Source organism: Salvelinus alpinus, chromosome 30, assembly GCF_045679555.1.
Source record: "Salvelinus alpinus chromosome 30, SLU_Salpinus.1, whole genome shotgun sequence".
NCBI lineage: Eukaryota > Metazoa > Chordata > Actinopteri > Salmoniformes > Salmonidae > Salvelinus > Salvelinus alpinus.
Genome location: NC_092115.1, coordinates 11,019,461 through 11,039,197, shown reverse-complemented (window position 1 = coordinate 11,039,197; position 19,737 = coordinate 11,019,461). Strand labels below are relative to the sequence as shown.

General features: G+C 42.1%; 1 protein-coding gene across 2 annotated transcripts in view; it reads left to right on the top strand.

Moving 5' to 3' along the window:
• Positions 1-821: 821 nt before the first annotated feature.
• The window catches only part of LOC139559661 (collagen alpha-4(IV) chain-like), a 68,225-nt gene continuing 49,309 nt past the window's right edge, over positions 822-19,737 (top strand). The window contains exons 1-16 of one of the 2 annotated variants that reach the window (XM_071375856.1): positions 822-1,205; positions 1,909-1,998; positions 3,792-3,834; positions 6,155-6,226; positions 7,162-7,296; positions 8,178-8,222; positions 11,407-11,523; positions 13,063-13,128; positions 13,218-13,244; positions 15,117-15,179; positions 15,383-15,418; positions 15,646-15,687; positions 17,852-17,932; positions 18,231-18,275; positions 18,369-18,431; positions 19,193-19,237. In XM_071375856.1, coding sequence (XP_071231957.1) covers positions 1,952-1,998; positions 3,792-3,834; positions 6,155-6,226; positions 7,162-7,296; positions 8,178-8,222; positions 11,407-11,523; positions 13,063-13,128; positions 13,218-13,244; positions 15,117-15,179; positions 15,383-15,418; positions 15,646-15,687; positions 17,852-17,932; positions 18,231-18,275; positions 18,369-18,431; positions 19,193-19,237 — 927 coding nt within the window. In that variant the 5' untranslated portion in view covers positions 822-1,205; positions 1,909-1,951. Of the gene's footprint in view, positions 1,206-1,857; positions 1,999-3,791; positions 3,835-6,154; positions 6,227-7,161; positions 7,297-8,177; positions 8,223-11,406; positions 11,524-13,062; positions 13,129-13,217; positions 13,245-15,116; positions 15,180-15,382; positions 15,419-15,645; positions 15,688-17,851; positions 17,933-18,230; positions 18,276-18,368; positions 18,432-19,192; positions 19,238-19,737 lie in introns of both variants that reach the window. The other variant, XM_071375855.1, reaches the window with a different exon arrangement.

Below are 19,737 nucleotides of genomic sequence, written 5' to 3'. Positions count from 1 at the left end.
TTCATGCTGATCCTCTCCAACGGACTCAGAAGTTGTAGAAAACAATTGGTCAATTAAGGGCAGTTAAAGGGTAGGGCAGTTAAAGGGCAGTTAAAGGGTAGGCTCTATGAAACCAACCATGGAAGGATATTGTAACAAATTCGTGGCGTATCCTCGACCGGGCCTCAAATCCGGATTCAGCCCTGTCAAGTCAACACCTTAACTGTACAAAAAAGTTTCGGAACACACACACACACACACACGCACGCACACACACACACACACACACACACACACACACACACACACACACACACACACACACACACACACACACACACACACACACACACACACACACACACACACACACACACACAGCAGTAGACAGCCAGTGCTATCTAGCCAGCTAGTGCAAGACAACTTTGTTCGGTTGTTGTTGAGTTTGTCCTATTGCCATGCTAACTTCATGATATATTCTGCATCTTAGTTAACATGAGTATTTTCATCTTCCTGTCACACACACAGTTTCATCCTTTATTTGTGCTACCAACCTAGACTCTAAACATATCTCCTAATCCCTGTGAATATTCAATGAGGGGGCCTGTACTTCCAGGTATGAGCAAAATGCAAAATTAAAATTGAAAAATGTAATAGATGTTGTTGTTATTTGTTTTCCCATATTCCATGCCCAATTGTGAGATGATGAATGAGAAAAATTTCCGATTTCCGATTTCCAAATTCAGAAACGAAAAACGAACCGTTTTCCGTTTTTCAACGTCGTCCCAATGGAAGGACAATACAAGGACCCGGTCGGTCATCTAGCGTCATCTGTCATCGTCTTCAAAGGCGCAAAACGACCCTTGTGCTCAGCTTTGATCTGATTTAACGACAATGAACCTCTCAAACTGAAGCAAAACTTTGAAATGGTTGCTAAAAATGTAGACGCTTCACTGTAGTTAGTGAAGTGAGTTAGCAAGTCAGGGTTTCGTTTTTGGACAGCCCAGGTTGTGAAGTGGGGGGCGGTCTAGCCTAGATATTCTCCTCTAGATGGCCAGTCATCTTTCAAGACCTCTCTTTGCCTCGCTTGCATCGGCAGCAGGTGTTATCATACAATGATAACGAGTCGCGAGAGCCAAGGCATATCGCTCTACAATATTCACTCATATACTATTGTGGATGCGGAGGAACCGTTGAGTTGAGGACGGAGTCAACACACGAATAAGGTGAGTTCTTAAAAACGTAACATTTTCATCAATCTTAAGAAATGTAGCCTATGAATATTAGGTTATATTGCCTACTAAAAGATTTTAAGAACATTGGTGTATGTGTGGACCTTTCAATGAAAAACGGATTGTGTGCATGAAGTTTCAAGCCAGTAAGCCAATGAGAACTGTAAAGTTACTATTTAAGAATGAGAAAATAGTGTATTTTGAAAAGTTGTGTAATGACAGCTTCAATTTAACATTTGACAACCTGTAAACATAAGTCTATAGACCTTTCCATTGCTGAAGACTAATTTTCATTGTGCAACTGATAGCGTCATGCAGAGTGTTTTCAGTCAGATTTTCAATCAGATTTTCAAGTGTTGTTTATTGTCTAAATTAATCTATTTCCAGTCTTGCTTTTGTCTTTACCTATTATTTTTCAGTTTGTTGGTTCTAGTCGTGTAATGCTGTCTGCAGTCTGCCTTCAAAATGACATTGTAGACTGTGATCATTATGTCAATGCAGATTCACAGCTCAATAAAGTTGATAGACCCACTACCACATCTTAGAACAACCCAGGCTCAAACCTGTAGGTCTACTATTGCACGTTTAAATGTGTGAACTCTACATGTATGTTTAGTTGGTATGTTATGTTGTATGTGCTTGGCAGGTGTAGCCTTCAGTAGCTTGACCAGTTTGACGTGACCCTAACCTATCACAGGGTGCAGCACTTAAGTGGGTGGAGTCATCTGAAGGAGTGACCAATGAGTCCCTTCGCTTGCTGGGTGACCTTCTGTTCTCTGCCTATCTGGTGAGTCCTCCTGCCTCAGCACATAATTTATATATTATATTCATTGATGGGTTTTCTACAGAGAAGAGAAGGGTATCAAAGGGGGTGAATCATACCAGAGGTGGTTTGGTGAACTACTCTTGCCTTGCGAGACCTGAAGACTCGTGTCAGCTTAGCTCCCAGGTCTAATGGCTTGGCTTGGGGATGTTTATTAGAGGTAGATGGCTAGTTGTAGCTAGCTTAACCTTGCACTGTGACACAAACTGTTGTCCCTGACCCATAATAGTTAAGGGCTCATGGGAGCATCCCTGCTACGGTTTGTACTGTACATGCAGCAGACGCATAGCACCCACTTACTACCAGAAAGCATTTTTTTGCAGTGGAGAAGTTGCGAGTAATGTGTTCTTCTATCTTAACACTTGGTGGCAGCAGTAGGATCCACGTGTTAAAATAGAAGACCTGGAAGCCTAGATTGACGTTCTGGAACAGCAATAGTTAGAAAGTATGACATCATATGCCACTTTTAACGTGGGAAGGATTTGATACCTATGGATACAATAATATGAAGGGACGTGCACAGGGAAAGATGCTCAACACACACACCTTGACAGATTCAGGCATACGTTCAGTGAACCTGAATTAACCTATAATAACCTCAATTTAGAAATGGCTTTAACCCTTTCCAGACTGATAGATGTCAATTACTTTGTTTCTCATCTGTTCCTGAATTTCTTTGGATCGCGGCATGATGTCTTGCTTTTTGAGATCTTTTGGCCTACTTCACTTTGTCAGACAGGTTTTATTTAAGTGATTTCTTGATTCAACAGGTCTGGCAGTAATCAGGCCTGGGTGTGGCTAGTGAAATTGAACTCAGCTTTCCCAAAAAATGTGATTAACCACAGTAAATTCATGATTTAACAAGGGGGGGCAATTACTTTGTCACTCACATAGGGCCATGAAGGTTCGGATAGCTTTCTTCCCTTAATAAATAAAATCATCACTTAAACTGCATTTTGTGTTTACTTGGGTTATCTTTGTGTAATATTAAAATTTGTTTTAATGATCTGAAACATTTAAGTGTGACAAATGTGCAAAAAAATAAGAAATCAGGAAGGGGGCAAATTGTTTTTTTCACAGCGCTGTACATGTATGATATCACACATGTTCAGACCCACATGTTCAGACCCACATGTTCAGACCAAGACAGTGCCTTCCCACTTGACAACACTATACAGATGTAGGATGTTAATTAATGGACATTTTTGTAGGGGCTGATGCATTTCCTGCAACAACATTGTGATTAAATGAAGGTCCTATATCTGTGCATTAGGCCTCAAACAGCAATGGATGACAATTCCTGTCTGAAGTAGTTTATGGGGCATGTTATAGCCTAGACTAGACACACCAGTGTAAATTGATGAAATGCCTTGTGACAAACAGTTGGCGTGCACGTTTACTTTTAGATTCTCAACCCATTCTCAATCTCAACCCACACAAAAAACATGTGCGTAGAGGCACATGTAACATGTGTACACACACACACACACACACACACACACACACACACACACACACACACACACACACACACACACACACACACACACACACACACACACACACACACACACACACACACACACAAAGAACTTAAACACACACACCGAGTGGTCCACTTCTCTGAGGCTGCAGGTCACCTGGATGGGGGGATGCCAGCTTGCAGAGACGCCAAACAAAACATAGGAGTTAAGAGGCCTCCCAGCCATGTGATTTTGATGAATGGAGGTTTACTGTAACACTTTGTGAAATTACAGGTGGATCGTCCTGCTGCACATCTCTGAACAGAGGGTCAATGCTGTAAGTAGAAGTAATATTTAACCTCATCTGTACAGCAGTTTCAAATGGTAGAAGTTTCCCACAGAAACAGATCTAGCATCAGCTTTACTCTCTTTATCTAAACTTTGCTGACCTCATAAGGGTTTGTTTTGGCTTCACTGTTGGAATGTAGTTGTTTAGAACTAAGATAAACTTACATCCATCAACTGTGGAATTTCTGCCTTGACCTCAAGTCCACCTGTTTCAGTCAGAGTGATTATGCGGTGTGTCAGTAGTTTGGTCTGTCCTCGTCCGTGTTCAGTATTGCACACTGTGAACCCCCCCCCCCCCCCCACATGGTGCCGTACAAGGTTTGTAGTGGAGGGTAAACTATGTTAATTTTGCTAGGACTGTCTGGGAGTGTTCTGAGTGGGGAGGGGAAAACGGAAAACTAGCTTTTATTTGCAGAGAGGTTTGGAACTCACTTTCTCATTGGTTAATTAACTAATTTACTGCCTGGTCACCAGGCAGGCCAAAACTATTCCGCCAAAACAGGCAGAGATTTCAGGCAGTCTTATCAAACAGCTCTTACACGAAAAGGGCATTATCATAATTTTCACAATTGTACAGTATATAGTTGTACACTATAGTATAGTATAGTGTGGAAATATAAAACACAGGAAAAATCAAATTTTTCTCTGCATTGTTTTAGTCACAGCATGATACACACATCCACATGCAATGCAATCGTGACGTCCAGTTTCGAAACTCCCGTTGTTTAGAACGTACGTTAGTTCACAGCTCAGCTGTTTTTCCGACAGGAAAATATTGCCCCTACTGTACTTAAGACAAGTAAGTGTTGTTTGCATTAGCGTTTATGTCACCGCCCACTGGGCACAGATGTCAATGCAACGTGTATTCCATGTTGGTTCAACATCATTTCATTGGAATGACTTGGAAACAACATTGATTCAACCAGTGTGTTCCCAGTGAGCTGCTGCTCGTGATTTTCACTGGCATCCAACATTTACCTACCTATTTTTGTACCCCTAGCTAACATCCTGGTACTGACAGTTTTTGGGGAATATTGATCTAGGGCAATATAATCTGAATGGAATTCCCCTACGCCCTCAACATTTGTATGGTTGCACTCCGTGTAAACAAAACCAAAACCCCCGTCCTCTACAGACTTGGTCCACATCCACGGTATTAAAATCATTAATGAATTAAACTGTTAAATGTGAGTCTGGTTTAAGAGTTCACACAGGGATTGAAGCTCTGTTTTATTGCCAAATGTGTAGTGGGGAGCCCTTCCTGCCTAATAACATAAAAATCCAAATATTTAGGAACCCTAAAAAAAACATTGCTCGGTGTTTGTGCAACTGGCTTTCAACACAAGCTACGAAGAAGGAGACAGAAAGCAGTTAGTTGATTAAAAAACAACACACAGGCTGTGAAATACCTTTCTCACACAGAAACCTTCAAACGCACTGACAACACAAGCACATACGGTATATACTTTTTACTTTCTTGTGGGTCTATGAAGGATGGCCTAGTTTGATGAACACGACCGTGTGTAGCCCACACAACTTGTGTTTGACACTATGGTTGAAAGTAGTCAAAGCAAATCGATGAAATTCAATTTGCATCTTTAGGGTCTTCTGTCATAAAACATGCAAAGTTTCACAGTTCACACTAAGGATTGGGCACCGATTTATGGAAATCAGTAGCATTTTTTCCATTTGATATCAAAATCATGTCGAAATATATATCGGAAACACTTTTTACCTCAGATTACCCCACTTGCAATGTTTGAAATCAACAACATTGCAATTGTGTAAATGTTCACTTTTCTGTTAGCTTCCATGTCTCTGTGAAGTCCAGACAACTGGTTGCCCATTAGGCCAGATGTGAATGATCTGGGAGCCTAAAACCTACCCAACAAGTTTGAATACAATGGGAAGCCCATCTACTGTTGATGCCCCATCAGCAGGCAATGAAGTATGCTGAGTTGAGAGTCTATTGAAAAGGTCTGTGAGAGGGTTTTGTGCATGCAGGAACAGTCATGCATGCTTTATACATAATAGTGTAGGTTAAAAGGAAGGTGAAACCGTATTATGCCTTGCTCATATCAATATCATGTTGAATTATCCATGTTGGTGCCCATCACTAGTCTGTCCCTCTAACTGATCTCTTAAATGCCTCATTGGTCAATCTTCATGGCTGTCATAGTGTGGCAATGCCTCATTGATCAATCTTCATGGCTGTCACAGTGTGGCAACGTCTCATTGGTCAATCTTCATGGCTGTCACAGTGTGGCAACGTCTCATTGATCTGTGTGTGTGTGATATGTGTTTTTCAGGGAGAGACGCTGGGCACGTGTGACGGCAGAGACTGCTCAGTGTGCAGCTGTCTCCCCGCCAAGGGAGCCCGGGTACGACTTTTCAATTCTCACCTCGCTCCACCGGACCCCCCACAGTTCACCACTGCAACCATGACCCCAAAGCCCAAGGAACCTCACAGACAGACCTGAGTCCGACATTCTAGTGTTTTATACAGAGACCACTTTGAGCTAGTGCTCAGACATGTACAGTAGCCTATTATGTATGATACGGTGGTACAAATGAATGTATAGGTTTGATGAGAAACTCGATAAGAAAGTGATGTCTGCACACTGTTTGTAAATACAAGACGTGTAAAGGAATGACTAGAAGCTGCAGATGAATTGATAGATTTACCTGGTGGAAAGGGAAAAGGGTAATATTGTGCTCAGTGCAGTAGCAGGGATTCAACACATTTTCAGCTTACATTTTACATTTTAGTCATTTAGCAGACGCTCTTATCCAGAGCGACTTACAGTAGAGTGCATACATTTTATTACATTTTTACATACTGAGACAAGGATATCCCTACCGGCCAAGAGCAGACGCTCTTATCCAGAGCGACTTACAGTAGAGTGCATACATTTTATTACATTTTTTTTACATACTGAGACAAGGATATCCATTCCGGCCAAACCCTCCCTACCGGCCAAACCCTCCCTAACCCGGACGACGCTATGCCAATTGTGCGTCGCCCCACGGATCTCCCGGTTGCGGCCGGCTGCGACAGAGCCTGGGCGCGAACCCAGCCCAGCCTGGGCGCGAACCCAGAGACTCTGGTGGCGCAGCTAGCACTGCGATGCAGTGCCCTAGACAGTATGTACATGTCCTTGTTTTCCAGACCTGAATTCTTGTGTTAGTTCTCATAGCTAAGGCCTAGGCTTTAGCTCAACGGGCTAATGGGATATTGAGGACTACTACATCCAGATCAGAAGTGTGTGCTGTGTAAATCACATTGTTACTACTTGAGCTCTCTTTTCCTCTCCAGGGGGCCCCAGGGAAGCTGGGGGAGCAGGGGCCACAGGGCCCAGATGGTATCAGGGGCTCCGCAGGGCCTCACGGAGAGAAGGGGAGGAGGGGCTTCGAGGGACCACCTGGGCTAGATGGAAAAAAAGGGGAAAGGGTGAGTGTCTGGGTGTGACTTTGTTTGTGTGTTGGTCTGTCTTTCTCTTTGTTTGTGTAGTTGTCTTTCTATGTTGTCTCTGTCTCTGCCTGTCTTACCTTGGGTTGATGTGACTTCACTTGATGAGTGCGGCTATATCAGTGTATAAGAGACAGATATGCAGAGTGAGTCTGTCTGTATGAGAAACAGATATGCAGAGTGAGAGTCTGTCTGTATGAGAAACAGATATGCAGAGTGAGAGTCTGTCTGTATGAGAAACAGATATGCAGAGTGCGAGTCTGTCTGTATGAGAAACAGATATGCAGAGTGAGAGTTTGTCTGTATGAGAGACAGATATGCAGAGTGAGAGTCTGTCTGTATGAGAGACAGATATGCAGAGTGAGATTCTGTCTGTATGAGAGACAGATATGCAGAGTGAGAGTCTGTCTGTATGAGAGACAGATATGCAGAGTGAGAGTCTGTCTGTATGAGAGACAGATATGCAGAGTGAGAGTCTGTCTGTATGAGAGACAGATATGCAGAGTGAGAGTCTGTCTGTATGAGAGACAGATATGCAGAGTGAGAGTCTGTCTGTATGAGAAACAGATATGCAGAGTGAGAGTCTGTCTGTATGAGAAACAGATATGCAGAGTGCGAGTCTGTCTGTATGAGAAACAGATATGCAGAGTGAGAGTCTGTCTGTATGAGAGACAGATATGCAGAGTGAGAGTCTGTCTGTATGAGAAACAGATATGCAGAGTGCGAGTCTGTCTGTATGAGAAACAGATATGCAGAGTGAGAGTCTGTCTGTCTGTATGAGAGACAGATATGCAGAGTGAGAGTCTGTTCTCTACCTGTTTTTAACAGTGGACAGTTTGATGCCACCTTGTTTTGTATTTCAGGGTCAGACTGGCCACCCAGGATTTCCTGGTATCCATGGTGTCAATGTAAGTAAATCACCATCGGCATCCTCATAATTTGTCATCTGAGTATTTTATTATTATCACATATATATATGGGAGATTAGAAGAGAAGAGAGCATGAAGAGAGCATGCCTCGAAGGTTTCCTAAAACAACATAGATACACACAGTGGATATTTGTACAGTTGAGGCAACACACACACACCCATGTAAACACACACTAGCACACGCTAGTTCACACACACAGGCCCAGTCCTGGCCGTTCTGTTTGCCTAACGAGACAGAAACAATTGCAGTCCTCCCCCACAAATCTACAGTAGTGTAGCCTGCAGTGCCGTTCTGCAATGGAATTGTATATTTTTTTTCCTTGCGCAGATGGTCAGGGGACTGGAAGATATAAAACATTATTTGTAGACTGCAAACTGACCACAAGAAGCTCAAACAGATATAATATTTGATTAAAACATAATCATTTCAAACCTTGCTTACATTGGTATACAATCACATATATCTGTGGGAATACCTTGGAACAGATTTCCAAAATTAAAATCACTTGGAGCTGATTTGCTGGTCTTTTATGTCCAATAATAATAATAATAATAGTAATAATAATAATAATAATTATATACAGTACCAGTCAAACGTTTGGACACACCTACTCATTCATCGTTTTTCTTTATTTGTACTATTTTCAAAAAAATAGTGAAGACATCAAAACTATGAAATAACACATATGGAATCATGTAGTAACCAAAACGGTGTTGAACAAATCAAAATATTTTTGATATTTGAGATTCTTCAAAGCAGCCACCCTTTGCCTTGATGACAGCTTTGCACACTCTTGGCATTCTCTCAACCAGCTTCATGAGGAATGATTTTCCAACAGTCTTGAAGGAGTTGCCACATATGCTGAGCACTTGTTGGATGCTTTTCCTTCACTCTGCAGTCCAACTCATTCCAAACCATCTCAATTGGTTTGAGATTGGGTGATTGTGGAGGCCAGGTCATCTGTTGCAGCACTCCATCACTCTCCTTCTTGGTCAAATAGCCCTTACACAGCCTGAAGATGTGTTGGGTCATTGTTCTGTTAAAAAACAATTGATAATCCCACTAAGCGCAAACCAAATGGGATGGAGTATTGCTGCAGAATGCTGTGGTAGCCATGCTGGTTAAGTGTGCCTTGAATTTTAAATAAATCACTGACAGTGTTACCAGCAAAGCACCATAACACCTCCTCCTCCATGCTTCACGGTGGGAACCACATATGCAGAGATCATCCGTTCAGCTACTCTGCGTCTAACAAAGACATGGCGGTTGGAACCCAAAATCTCCAATTTGGACTCACCAGACAAAAGGACAGATTTCCACAGGTCAAATGTTCATTGCTATCCTTTAGTAGTGGTTTCTTTGCAGCAATTCGACCATGAAGGCCTGATTCACGCAGTCTCCTCTGAACATTCTCTGCAGCAGAGGTAACTCTGGGTCTTCCATTCCTGTGGCAGTCCTCATGAGAGCCAGTTTCATCATAGCGCTTGATGGTTTTTCAACTGCACTTGAAGAAACTTTCAAAGTTCTTGACATGTTCCGTATTGACTGACCTTCATGTCTTGAAGTAATGATGGACTGTCGTTTCTCTTTGCTTATTTGAGCTGTTCTTGCCATAATATGGACTTTGTCTTTTACAAAATACGACTATCTTCTGTATACCACCCCTACCTTGTCACAACACAACTGATTGTGAAAAACCCTGAATGAGTAAAGTGTTTCCCTTTTTGACTGGCACTGTGTGTATGTGTTTGTATGTAATATATATATATTACTGTATATACGATCAAACGTTTGGACACACCTACTCATTCCTGTTACGTCCGTTGTTGGAATGAGACCAAGGTGCAGCGTGGTAGGCGAACATCTTACTTTTATTTAAAATGAACACCAAAAACCAACAAAATACAAAACGAACGTAAAGTTCTGCAGGCTATACAGCAACTCTACAAAAACAAGATCCTACAACTGAAGGTGGGAAAAAGGGCTGCCTAAGTATGATCCCCAATCAGAGACAACGATAGTCAGCTGCCTCTGATTGGGAACCATACCCGGCCAACAAAGAAATAGACAAACTAGAATGCCCACCCAAATCACACCCTGACCTAACTAAATAGAGAAATAAAAAGGCTCTCTAAGGTCAGGGCGTGACAATTCCAGAGTTTTTCTTTATTTTTAACTTTTTTCTACATTGTACATTGTGTATATTTTTTGGGGTGTGTATGGAAAACTGGTGGCCCGTGCGCCAACAAAATGTGGCGCAAGGGCCGCTAGTTGGGGAACCCTACTCTATTACTTGTAACCATTTATAAGCCCTTATTACATCTTATTATAAGGCTTATTTACAATTAGCATTTTAGCAATTTAGCAGATGCTCTTATCCAGAGGGAGTGCATACATTTTTGTACTTTTCGTACTTATATGTTATATTGGTTATAAGTATTAAAGTAACTGTTCAGTGAAAATCTAACTTTTTAAAAGTTCATATTCTGGCAACTCATAATGTTGACTTGTCCTATATTTTAAAAGCATAAAACACATTTTTTTTTAAAAACACCTCAAACTTGTATCTCAAACAGATTTGGTATTTCCTCATAGAACACGCTGGCCAATCAGCGGTCTACTCTCATGAATTTTTTTTAATGACCGGTATACGCCCACACCATTCTGTTGTTGAAGTATACCCACACCATTCCAACACAGAGAAAAGCTTATTTTTAACATACTTAATTGAAACGTTTTGGAACGAAAGGTATTTCACTCATATTGTATTATAGGTTAACTATAGGTCATATTTCATAGAGATCTGTAAACACTGGAAAGTTACTTTAAATCGTCCAGAAAGGCTGTGATTGATATTAGAGTTTACTGAACTCTTATGGCCTTTTAGTGGTTACATATTTATGAAATATATTACAACTAAAAGGCCAGCTAACCCTAGTAAAGAACATTAAAAAGACACATGTTTTTATTTATAAAGAGAAAATGAAACAGACTTCATGTAATGAAGTTACTAATAAACATTTCTAGCGCATTTCTAGCGCTTATACATTTCTAGCGCTTATACACAACATGGCGGCGTGGTGTTCATGGTGTTTACAGGGTGTACTCTGAGTATCTTTCCATAACTGTGTGGTTCTCGGGCCTGTCGATGTGTGGTTTCAGGGTCACGTTGGTGCTGGGGGGAATCCTGGTCTGCTGGGGCTAGACGGCTGTAACGGGACCAGGGGACAGATGGGGATCCCCGGTGTTCATGGCACGGACGGATTCTCTGGACCCAGGGTGAGGGGACTCCTATTAGTAACCACACCTCCAGTCTGGAGATAGGGTAGACATGATATGGTCTACCTTCACCCAACTCCAGTCTAGAGATAGGGTAGACATGATATGGTCTTTACCTTCACCCACCTCCAGTCTGGAGATAGGGTAAACATGATATGGTCTTTACCTTCACCCACCTCCAGTCTGGAGATAGGGTAAACATGATATGGTCTTTACCTTCACCCACCTCCAGTCTAGAGATAGGGTAGGCATCATATGGTCTACCTTCACCCACCTCCAGTCTAGAGATAGGGTAGACATGATATGGTCTTTACCTTCACCCACCTCCAGTCTGGAGATAGGGTACACATGATATGGTCTTTACCTTCACCCACCTCCAGTCTGGAGATAGGGTAAACATGATATGGTCTTTACCTTCACCCACCTCCAGTCTAGAGATAGGGTAGGCATCATATGGTCTACCTTCACCCACCTCCAGTCTAGAGATAGGGTAGACATGATATGGTCTTTACCTTCACCCACCTCCAGTCTGGAGATAGGGTACACATGATATGGTCTTTACCTTCACCCACCTCCAGTCTAGAGATAGGGTAGACATGATATGGTCTTTACCTTCACCCAACTCCCTTTGAAGCCCTTCACCCCTCAATTGTTCCCGAACAAGAGAAATACCATAGAATAGAATATAACTTCATGATGTATGTACAGCATGTGAATGTCGTGTTTCCTTCATGTAGCTAGCTAACATTCTGACAGGAGTCTCATACACTGTGGAAGACATTGACAGGTTTCATTTACACATCTTGTGTGTCAGGGGATGGAGTCGCACAAGCAGAATGCTTTATCAGCTAAATTGTTTTGACTTTCCTTCAGGGATATCTCCTAACCTATCGTTTTGACTTTCCTTCAGGGATATCTCCAAATCTATCGTTTTGACTTTCCTTCAGGGATATCTCCAAACCTATCGTTTTGACTTTCCTTCAGGGATATCTCCAAACCTATCGTTTTGACTTTCCTTCAGGGATATCTCCTAACCTATCGTTTAGACTTTCCTTCAGGGATATCTCCAAACCTATCGTTTTGACTTTCCTTCAGGGATATCTCCTAACCTATCGTTTAGACTTTCCTTCAGGGATATCTCCAAACCTATCGTTTAGACTTTCCTTCAGGGATATCTCCAAACCTATCGTTTAGACTTTCCTTCAGGGATATCTCCAAACCTATCGTTTTGACTTTCCTTCAGGGATATCTCCTAATCTATCGTTTAGACTTTCCTTCAGGGATATCTCCTAACCTATCGTTTTGACTTTCCTTCAGGGATATCTCCTAACCTATCGTTTAGACTTTCCTTCAGGGATATCTCCAAACCTATCGTTTAGACTTTCCTTCAGGGATATCTCCAAACCTATCGTTTTGACTTTCCTTCAGGGATATCTCCTAATCTATCGTTTAGACTTTCCTTCAGGGATATCTCCTAACCTATCGTTTAGACTTTCCTTCAGGGATATCTCCTAACCTATCGTTTTGACTTTCCTTCAGGGATATTTCGGTCCCAAAGGAACAAAAGGGGAGCCTGTCTACGATGTATCTGTACCTGGCCTTCCTGTGAGTAATCTTTGCTGTGTGTGTGTGTGTGTCTGTGTACAGATATGTGCGTTATATTACACAAACTTTGACTTGTTGCTATTTGACAGGGCGACCCTGGGCCTCCTGGAAGATCTGTAAGTGTTTCATCGTTTTCACTATCACACTCTTAGAACACCACCCGTAAACACGTTACCACAGTGACGGGGGTCTACAGCTACGGCAGCTTTGAACTCCAGAGATGGGAGAAGATGACAGGTACAGTGTCTTCAAAGTATTCACACCCCTTGACTTTTTCCACATTTTACTGTGTTACTTGCTTGAATTTAAAATTTGATTAAATTGAGATTTTTATGTCACTGATCTACAAAATACCCCATAATGTCAAAGTGGAATTACGTTTTTAGAAATGTTTACATATTAATAAAAAATGTAAAACTGAAATGTCTTGAGTCGATAAGTATTCAACCCTTCTGTTATGACAAGCCAAAATAAGTTCAGGAGTGAAAATGTGGTTAACAAGTCACGTAATAAGTTGCATGGACTCAACTTGTGTGCAATAATAGTGTTTAACATGATGTTTAAGTGAATACCCCATCTCTGTACCCCACACATACAATTAAGGTCCCTAAATTGAGCAGTGAATTTCAAGCACAGATTCAAGCACAAAGACCAGGGAGGTTTTCCTATGGGTCGCACAGAATGCACCTATTGGTACATGGGTAAAAAAAAAAAAAAAAGCAGACATTGAATGTCCCTTTGAGCATGGTGAAGTTATTATTTTTACACTTTGGATGGTGTATCAATACACCCAGTCACTACAAAGATACAGGCACCCATTCTTACTCCGTTGCCGGAGAGGAAGGAAACTGCTCAGGGATTTCACCATGACACCAATGGGGATTTTAAAAACAGTTACAGAGTTGAATGGCTGTGATAGGAGATAACTGAGGATGGATCAACAACATTGTAGTTACTCCACAATACTAACCTAAATGACAGAGTGAAAAGAAGGAAGCCTGTACAGAATAACAATATTCCAAAACACGCATCCTGTTTGCAATAAGACATTCACCTTTCAGTAGGACAATAACCTAGAACACAAGGTCAAATACTGTATACAGTGGAGTTGCTTACCTAGACAACATTGAATGTAACTGAGTGGCCAAGTTACAGTTTTGACTTGAAAATATATGGCAAGACTTGAAAATGATTGTCTAGCAATGATCAACAACCAACTTGACAATTTCTTAAAATAATAATGTGCAAATATTGTACAATCCAGGTGTGTAAAGCTCTTAGGGATTTACCCAGAAAGAATCACAGCTGTAATCACTGCCAAAGGTGATTCTAACATGTATTGACTCAGGGGGTTAAATACTTATATAATCAAGATATATTAGTGTTCTATTTTCTATTAATTAAAAAAATATTGCATTTTTCTTCAAATTTGACATTACCCGAGTATGTTGTGTAGATGGTTGACTAAAAATGACAATTAAATCAATTTTAATCCCACTTTGTAACACAACTAAACGTGGGAAAAAGTCAAGGGGTGTGAATACTTTCTGAAGGCACTGTAGATGTTCAGACATAGTTACTCTGTAAAACTTTGATAGTACTAGTATTTCTCCTCCCCCACTGTAACTCTTCCACCAGGTTGTTTCTGTAAAAGAGAATATGTTCTCAGTCAATTTACATGAGTAAAACAAGGATATAAGTTGTAGTAGCAGTTGTGTTTCACAACATTTAACTCTAACACACTCATGTATTGCCTTTTGACTCATCAATTAGAAGTAAAAAAAAAAACAAATGTATGCCAACAAGATCTGGGTCATGTTCAGTAGGGCACACCGCAGCAAAAAATATTTAGTTAAAGGAAAATGGGTGTTTCTTATTGGACGACAAGTACAGATAGTACCTGTCTGTTTAACATCCCTTCAGAGGGGTTTTCTTCTATTTTGTGCCTAATGAACACGACCCTGTGCTCTGTCATGTTTTTCCTCCAGGGATCACCTGGCCATGCGGGACCCAAGGGTCACACAGGCCCTGCTGGACCTAATGGAAATAATGTGAGCAATAGGGCTTTTTTGTAATCATTGTCTTTACTATTGAATACAGACGATTCTGTGATGTGAAACATGTATATCTTTTGTTTTTGTGTGACCTGTATGTCTTACAGTACTGTATGTAGTTAATGAGATTATATAGTGGTGAACAGTATGTGTATACATGTTAAGCTATGTGTTAAGATATTTCTCTCTCTTTCATCTAGGGTCCAGACGGTCCACCCGGGGCTAGAGGAGGACCAGTGAGTGGGCGCACACACACACACACACACACACACACACACACACACACACACACACACACACACACACACACACACACACACACACACACACACACACACACACACACACACACACACACACACACACACACACACACACACACACACACACACACACACACACACACACACACACACACACACACACACACACACACACACTTACAAACGTGTTTGTGTTTCAGGGTGACACTGGCAGATCACTGCCCGGCATTAAAGGTGATGAGGTAAGTAGCTATGCTAGTGTGTGAGTGTGTGTTTTGCAGGAGTTTGCTGTGTAATCATTTTTACTTATTTTTTTTATTTCACCTTTATTTAACCAGGTAAGCCAGTTGAGAACAAATTCTCATTTACAACTGCGACCTGGCCAAAATAAAGCAAAGCAGTGCGACACAAACAACAACACAGAGTTACACATGGAATAAACAAATGTACAGTCAATAACACAATAGAAACATCTATATACAGTGTGTGCAAATGAGGTAAGATTAGGGAGGTAAGGCAATAAATAGGCCGTAGTGGTGAAGTAATTACAATTTAGCAATTAAACACTGGAGTGATAGATGTGCAGAAGATGAATGTGCAATTAGAGATACTGGGGTGCAAAGGAGCAAGATAAATAAATAAATACAGTATGGGGATGAGGTTAAACACTGGAGTGATAGATTGTAATTACTTTACCACTACGGCCTATTTATTGGATGGGCTATTTACAGATGGGCTATGTACAGGTGCAGTGATCTGTGAGCTGCTCTGACAGCTGGAGCCAGTGGGTTTGGCAAGAATATGAAGCGAGGGCCAGCCAACGAGAGCATACATGGTCGCAGTGGTGGGTAGTATATTGGGCTTTGGTGACAAAACGGATTTCACTGTGATAGACTGCATCCAATTTGCTGAGTAGAGTGTTGGAGGCTATTTTGGAAATTACATCGCCGAAGTCAAGGATCGGTAGAATAGTCAGTTTTACGAGGATATGTTTGGCAGTATGAGTGAAGGATGCTTTGTTACGAAATAGGAAGCTGATTCTAGATTTAATTTTGGATTGGAGATGCTAAATGTGAGTCTGGAAGGAGAGTTTACAGTCTAACCAGACACCTAGGTATTTGTAGTTGTCCACATATTCTATGTCAGAACCGTCCAGAGTAGTGATGCTGGACGGGCGGGCAGGTGCGGGCAGCGATCGGTTGAAGAGCGTGCATTTAGTTTTACTTGCATTTAAGAGCAGTTGGAAGCCATGGAAGGAGAGTTGTATGGTATTGAAGCTCGTCTGGAGGTTTGTTAACAGTGTCCAAGGAAGGGCCAGAAGTATACAGAATGGTGTCGTCTGCGTAGAGGTGGATCAGAGAATCACCAGCAGCAAGAGCAACATCATTGATGTATACAGAGAAAAGAGTCAGCCTGAGAATTGAACCCTGTGGCACCCCCATAGAGACTGCCAGAGGTCCGGACAACAGGCCCTCCGATTTGACACACTGAACTCTGTCTGAGAAGTAGTTGATGAACCAGGCGAGGCAGTCATTTGAGAAACCAAAGCTGTTGAGTCTGCCGATAAGAATGTGGTGATTGACAGAGTCGAAAGCCTTGACCAGGTTGACGAGTACGGCTGCACAGTATTGCCTTTTATCGATGGTGGTTATGATATCGTTTAGGACCTTAAGCGTGGCTGAGGTGCACCCATGATCAGCTCGGAAACCAGATTGCATAGCGGATAAGGTACGGTGGGATTCGAAATGGTCGGTGATCTGTTTGTTAACTTGGCTTTCGAAGACCTTTAGAAAGGCAATGTAGGATAAATATAGGTCTGTAACAGTTTGGATCTAGAGTGTCTCCTCCTTTGAAGAGGGGGATGACCATGGCAGCTTTCCAATCTTTGGGGATCTCAGACGATACGAGAGGTTGAACAGACTAGTAATAGGGGTTGCAACAATTTGCGGCGGATAATTTTAGAAAGAGAGGGTCCAGATTGTCTAGCCCAGCTGGTTTGTAGTGGTCCAGATTTTGCAGCACTCTCAGAACATCAGCTATCTGTATTTGGGTGAAGGAGAAATGGGGGAGGCTTGGGCAAGTTGCTGTGGGGGGTGCAGAGCTGTGACCGGGGTAGGGGTAGCCAGGTGGAATGCATGGCCAGCCGTAGAAAAATGCTTATTGAAATTCACAATTATCGTGGATTTATCGGTGGTGACAGTGTTTCCTAGCCTCAGTGCAGTGGGCAGCTGGGAGGAGGTGCTCTTATTCTCCATGGACTTTACAGTGTCCCAGAACTTTTTGGAGTTTGTGCTACAGGATGCGAATTTCTGTTTGAAAAAGCTAGCCTTTGCTTTCCTAATCATCTCCGTCTCTCCATGCCAACATGGATAATATTATCGCTCTACTCCTCCTGCTGTCTCTCAGGGGGACCAGGGTCAACCAGGGCCTCCGGGGCCTGAGGAGATCGTCGAGCCTCCAGACCTTTTCTACCCCAAAGGAGGCAAGGTACCCTACATAGCGCGACTACCTCTATGGGAACATTATGGACTTTCTCTGTACTTCATAGTGCAAGGAAACACGTGGACTATATGTCTACCAAGGGTTGTAACAATTGATGCTAAACCATCAGTGGGAACCAAGAAATTTAATTTTATAGTTTGGAGCATTAGGACTCAAAATATAGACTGCAATATTCTTCTTGAAGTCCAAAGCAATGAATGAGTTAACCCATAATTGGCTTGCTGTAACAGAGTTGGCTTTCGTCGACCACGATTAACTCTGATGTTGTTTTTGTCTGTTTAAGGGGGATAAAGGGGTTCCTGGACCATGTGGACCCAGAGGCATAACTGTGAGTTTGTGTGTGCATGCTCGTGTGTGTGTGTGGTTTGTGCGTTTGTGCGTTTGCGTATTACATGTGTTTGAACTATAACTCTCCTTACAGGGAGAAAAATCCTATGAAGGACTCAAGGGAGAAACTGGAATCCGTGGCTTTCCTGGTCCTCGGGTAGGAACACTGTACTGTTGTGATCTGATGTCATAAAGCCGTCCTCCTGGTCCTCAGGTAGGAACACTGTACTGTTGTGATCTGATGTCATAAAGCCGTCCTCCTGGTCCTCGGGTAGGAACACTGTACTGTTGTGATTTGATGTCATAAAGCCGTCCTCCTGGTCCTCGGGTAGGAACACTGTACTATTGTGATCTGATGTCATAAAGCCGTTCTCCTGGTCCTCGGGTTGGAACACTGTACTGTTGTGATTTGATGTCATAAAGCCGTCCTCCTGGTCCTCGGGTAGGAACACTGTACTGTTGTGATTTGATGTCATAAAGCCGTCCTGGTCCTCGGGTAGGAACACTATACTGTTGTGATCTGATGTCATAAAGCCGTCCTCCTGGTCCTCGGGTAGGAACACTGTACTGTTGTGATCTGATGTCATAAAGCCGTCCTCCTGGTCCTCGGGTAGGAACACTGTACTGTTGTGATTTGATGTCATAAAGCCGTCCTCCTGGTCCTCGGGTAGGAACACTGTACTGTTGTGATCTGATGTCATAAAGCCGTCCTGGTCCTCGAGGTAGGAACACTGTACTGTTGTGATTTGATGTCATAAAGCCGTCCTCCTGGTCCTCGGGTAGGAACACTGTACTGTTGTGATTTGATGTCATAAAGCCGTCCTCCTTGTTATTATGTAGTCATCTGTTGTTGTCTTCCATATTACTTGATTAGTTGTCATTTTTTAAATTTTTTGTCTCTTATCTTCTCTGTCCAAGGGTTACATTGGAGCTGCCGGCCTGCCTGGAACGCCTGGACCACAGGTGGGACTTCTCCATCCCCTTAGTTTAGTCTCGTCAATGTTGTGTGGAATAATTACTCTCCAAAATATTGCTTTGCTATGTTTAACTACCAATGGATCTGCAGTGATATTGCATGAAAGGCATCTGAAGGAAACTGATTTGATTTAGTTTACTATAGTTTGGTCTGTTGTCAGATTTTAAATACATTTATTTTAGGAAACTAAAGGAGGAGAAGGAATTGTAATTTTAACGAGAATACATTTATTTTCACTTTATTCAGATAGGCACAGTAGGCAACGAGAGGGGAGACAGTGAGGGATGAAGCTGTAGAGTAGCGATGGAATTAGGATTTGTAACGAGCTGAGGGTGTAGTACAAGTGCTGCAAGTGGCGACATTGCAGGCTAGACCAGGCTCAGGCACAGGAATTGTAGTTTTGATGTGAATGTCTAAATATTGTCCTTTCTGTGAATGTTGACTTCTATACTGTATGCTATTAATGTAGTTGTTCTCCTTTCATTCA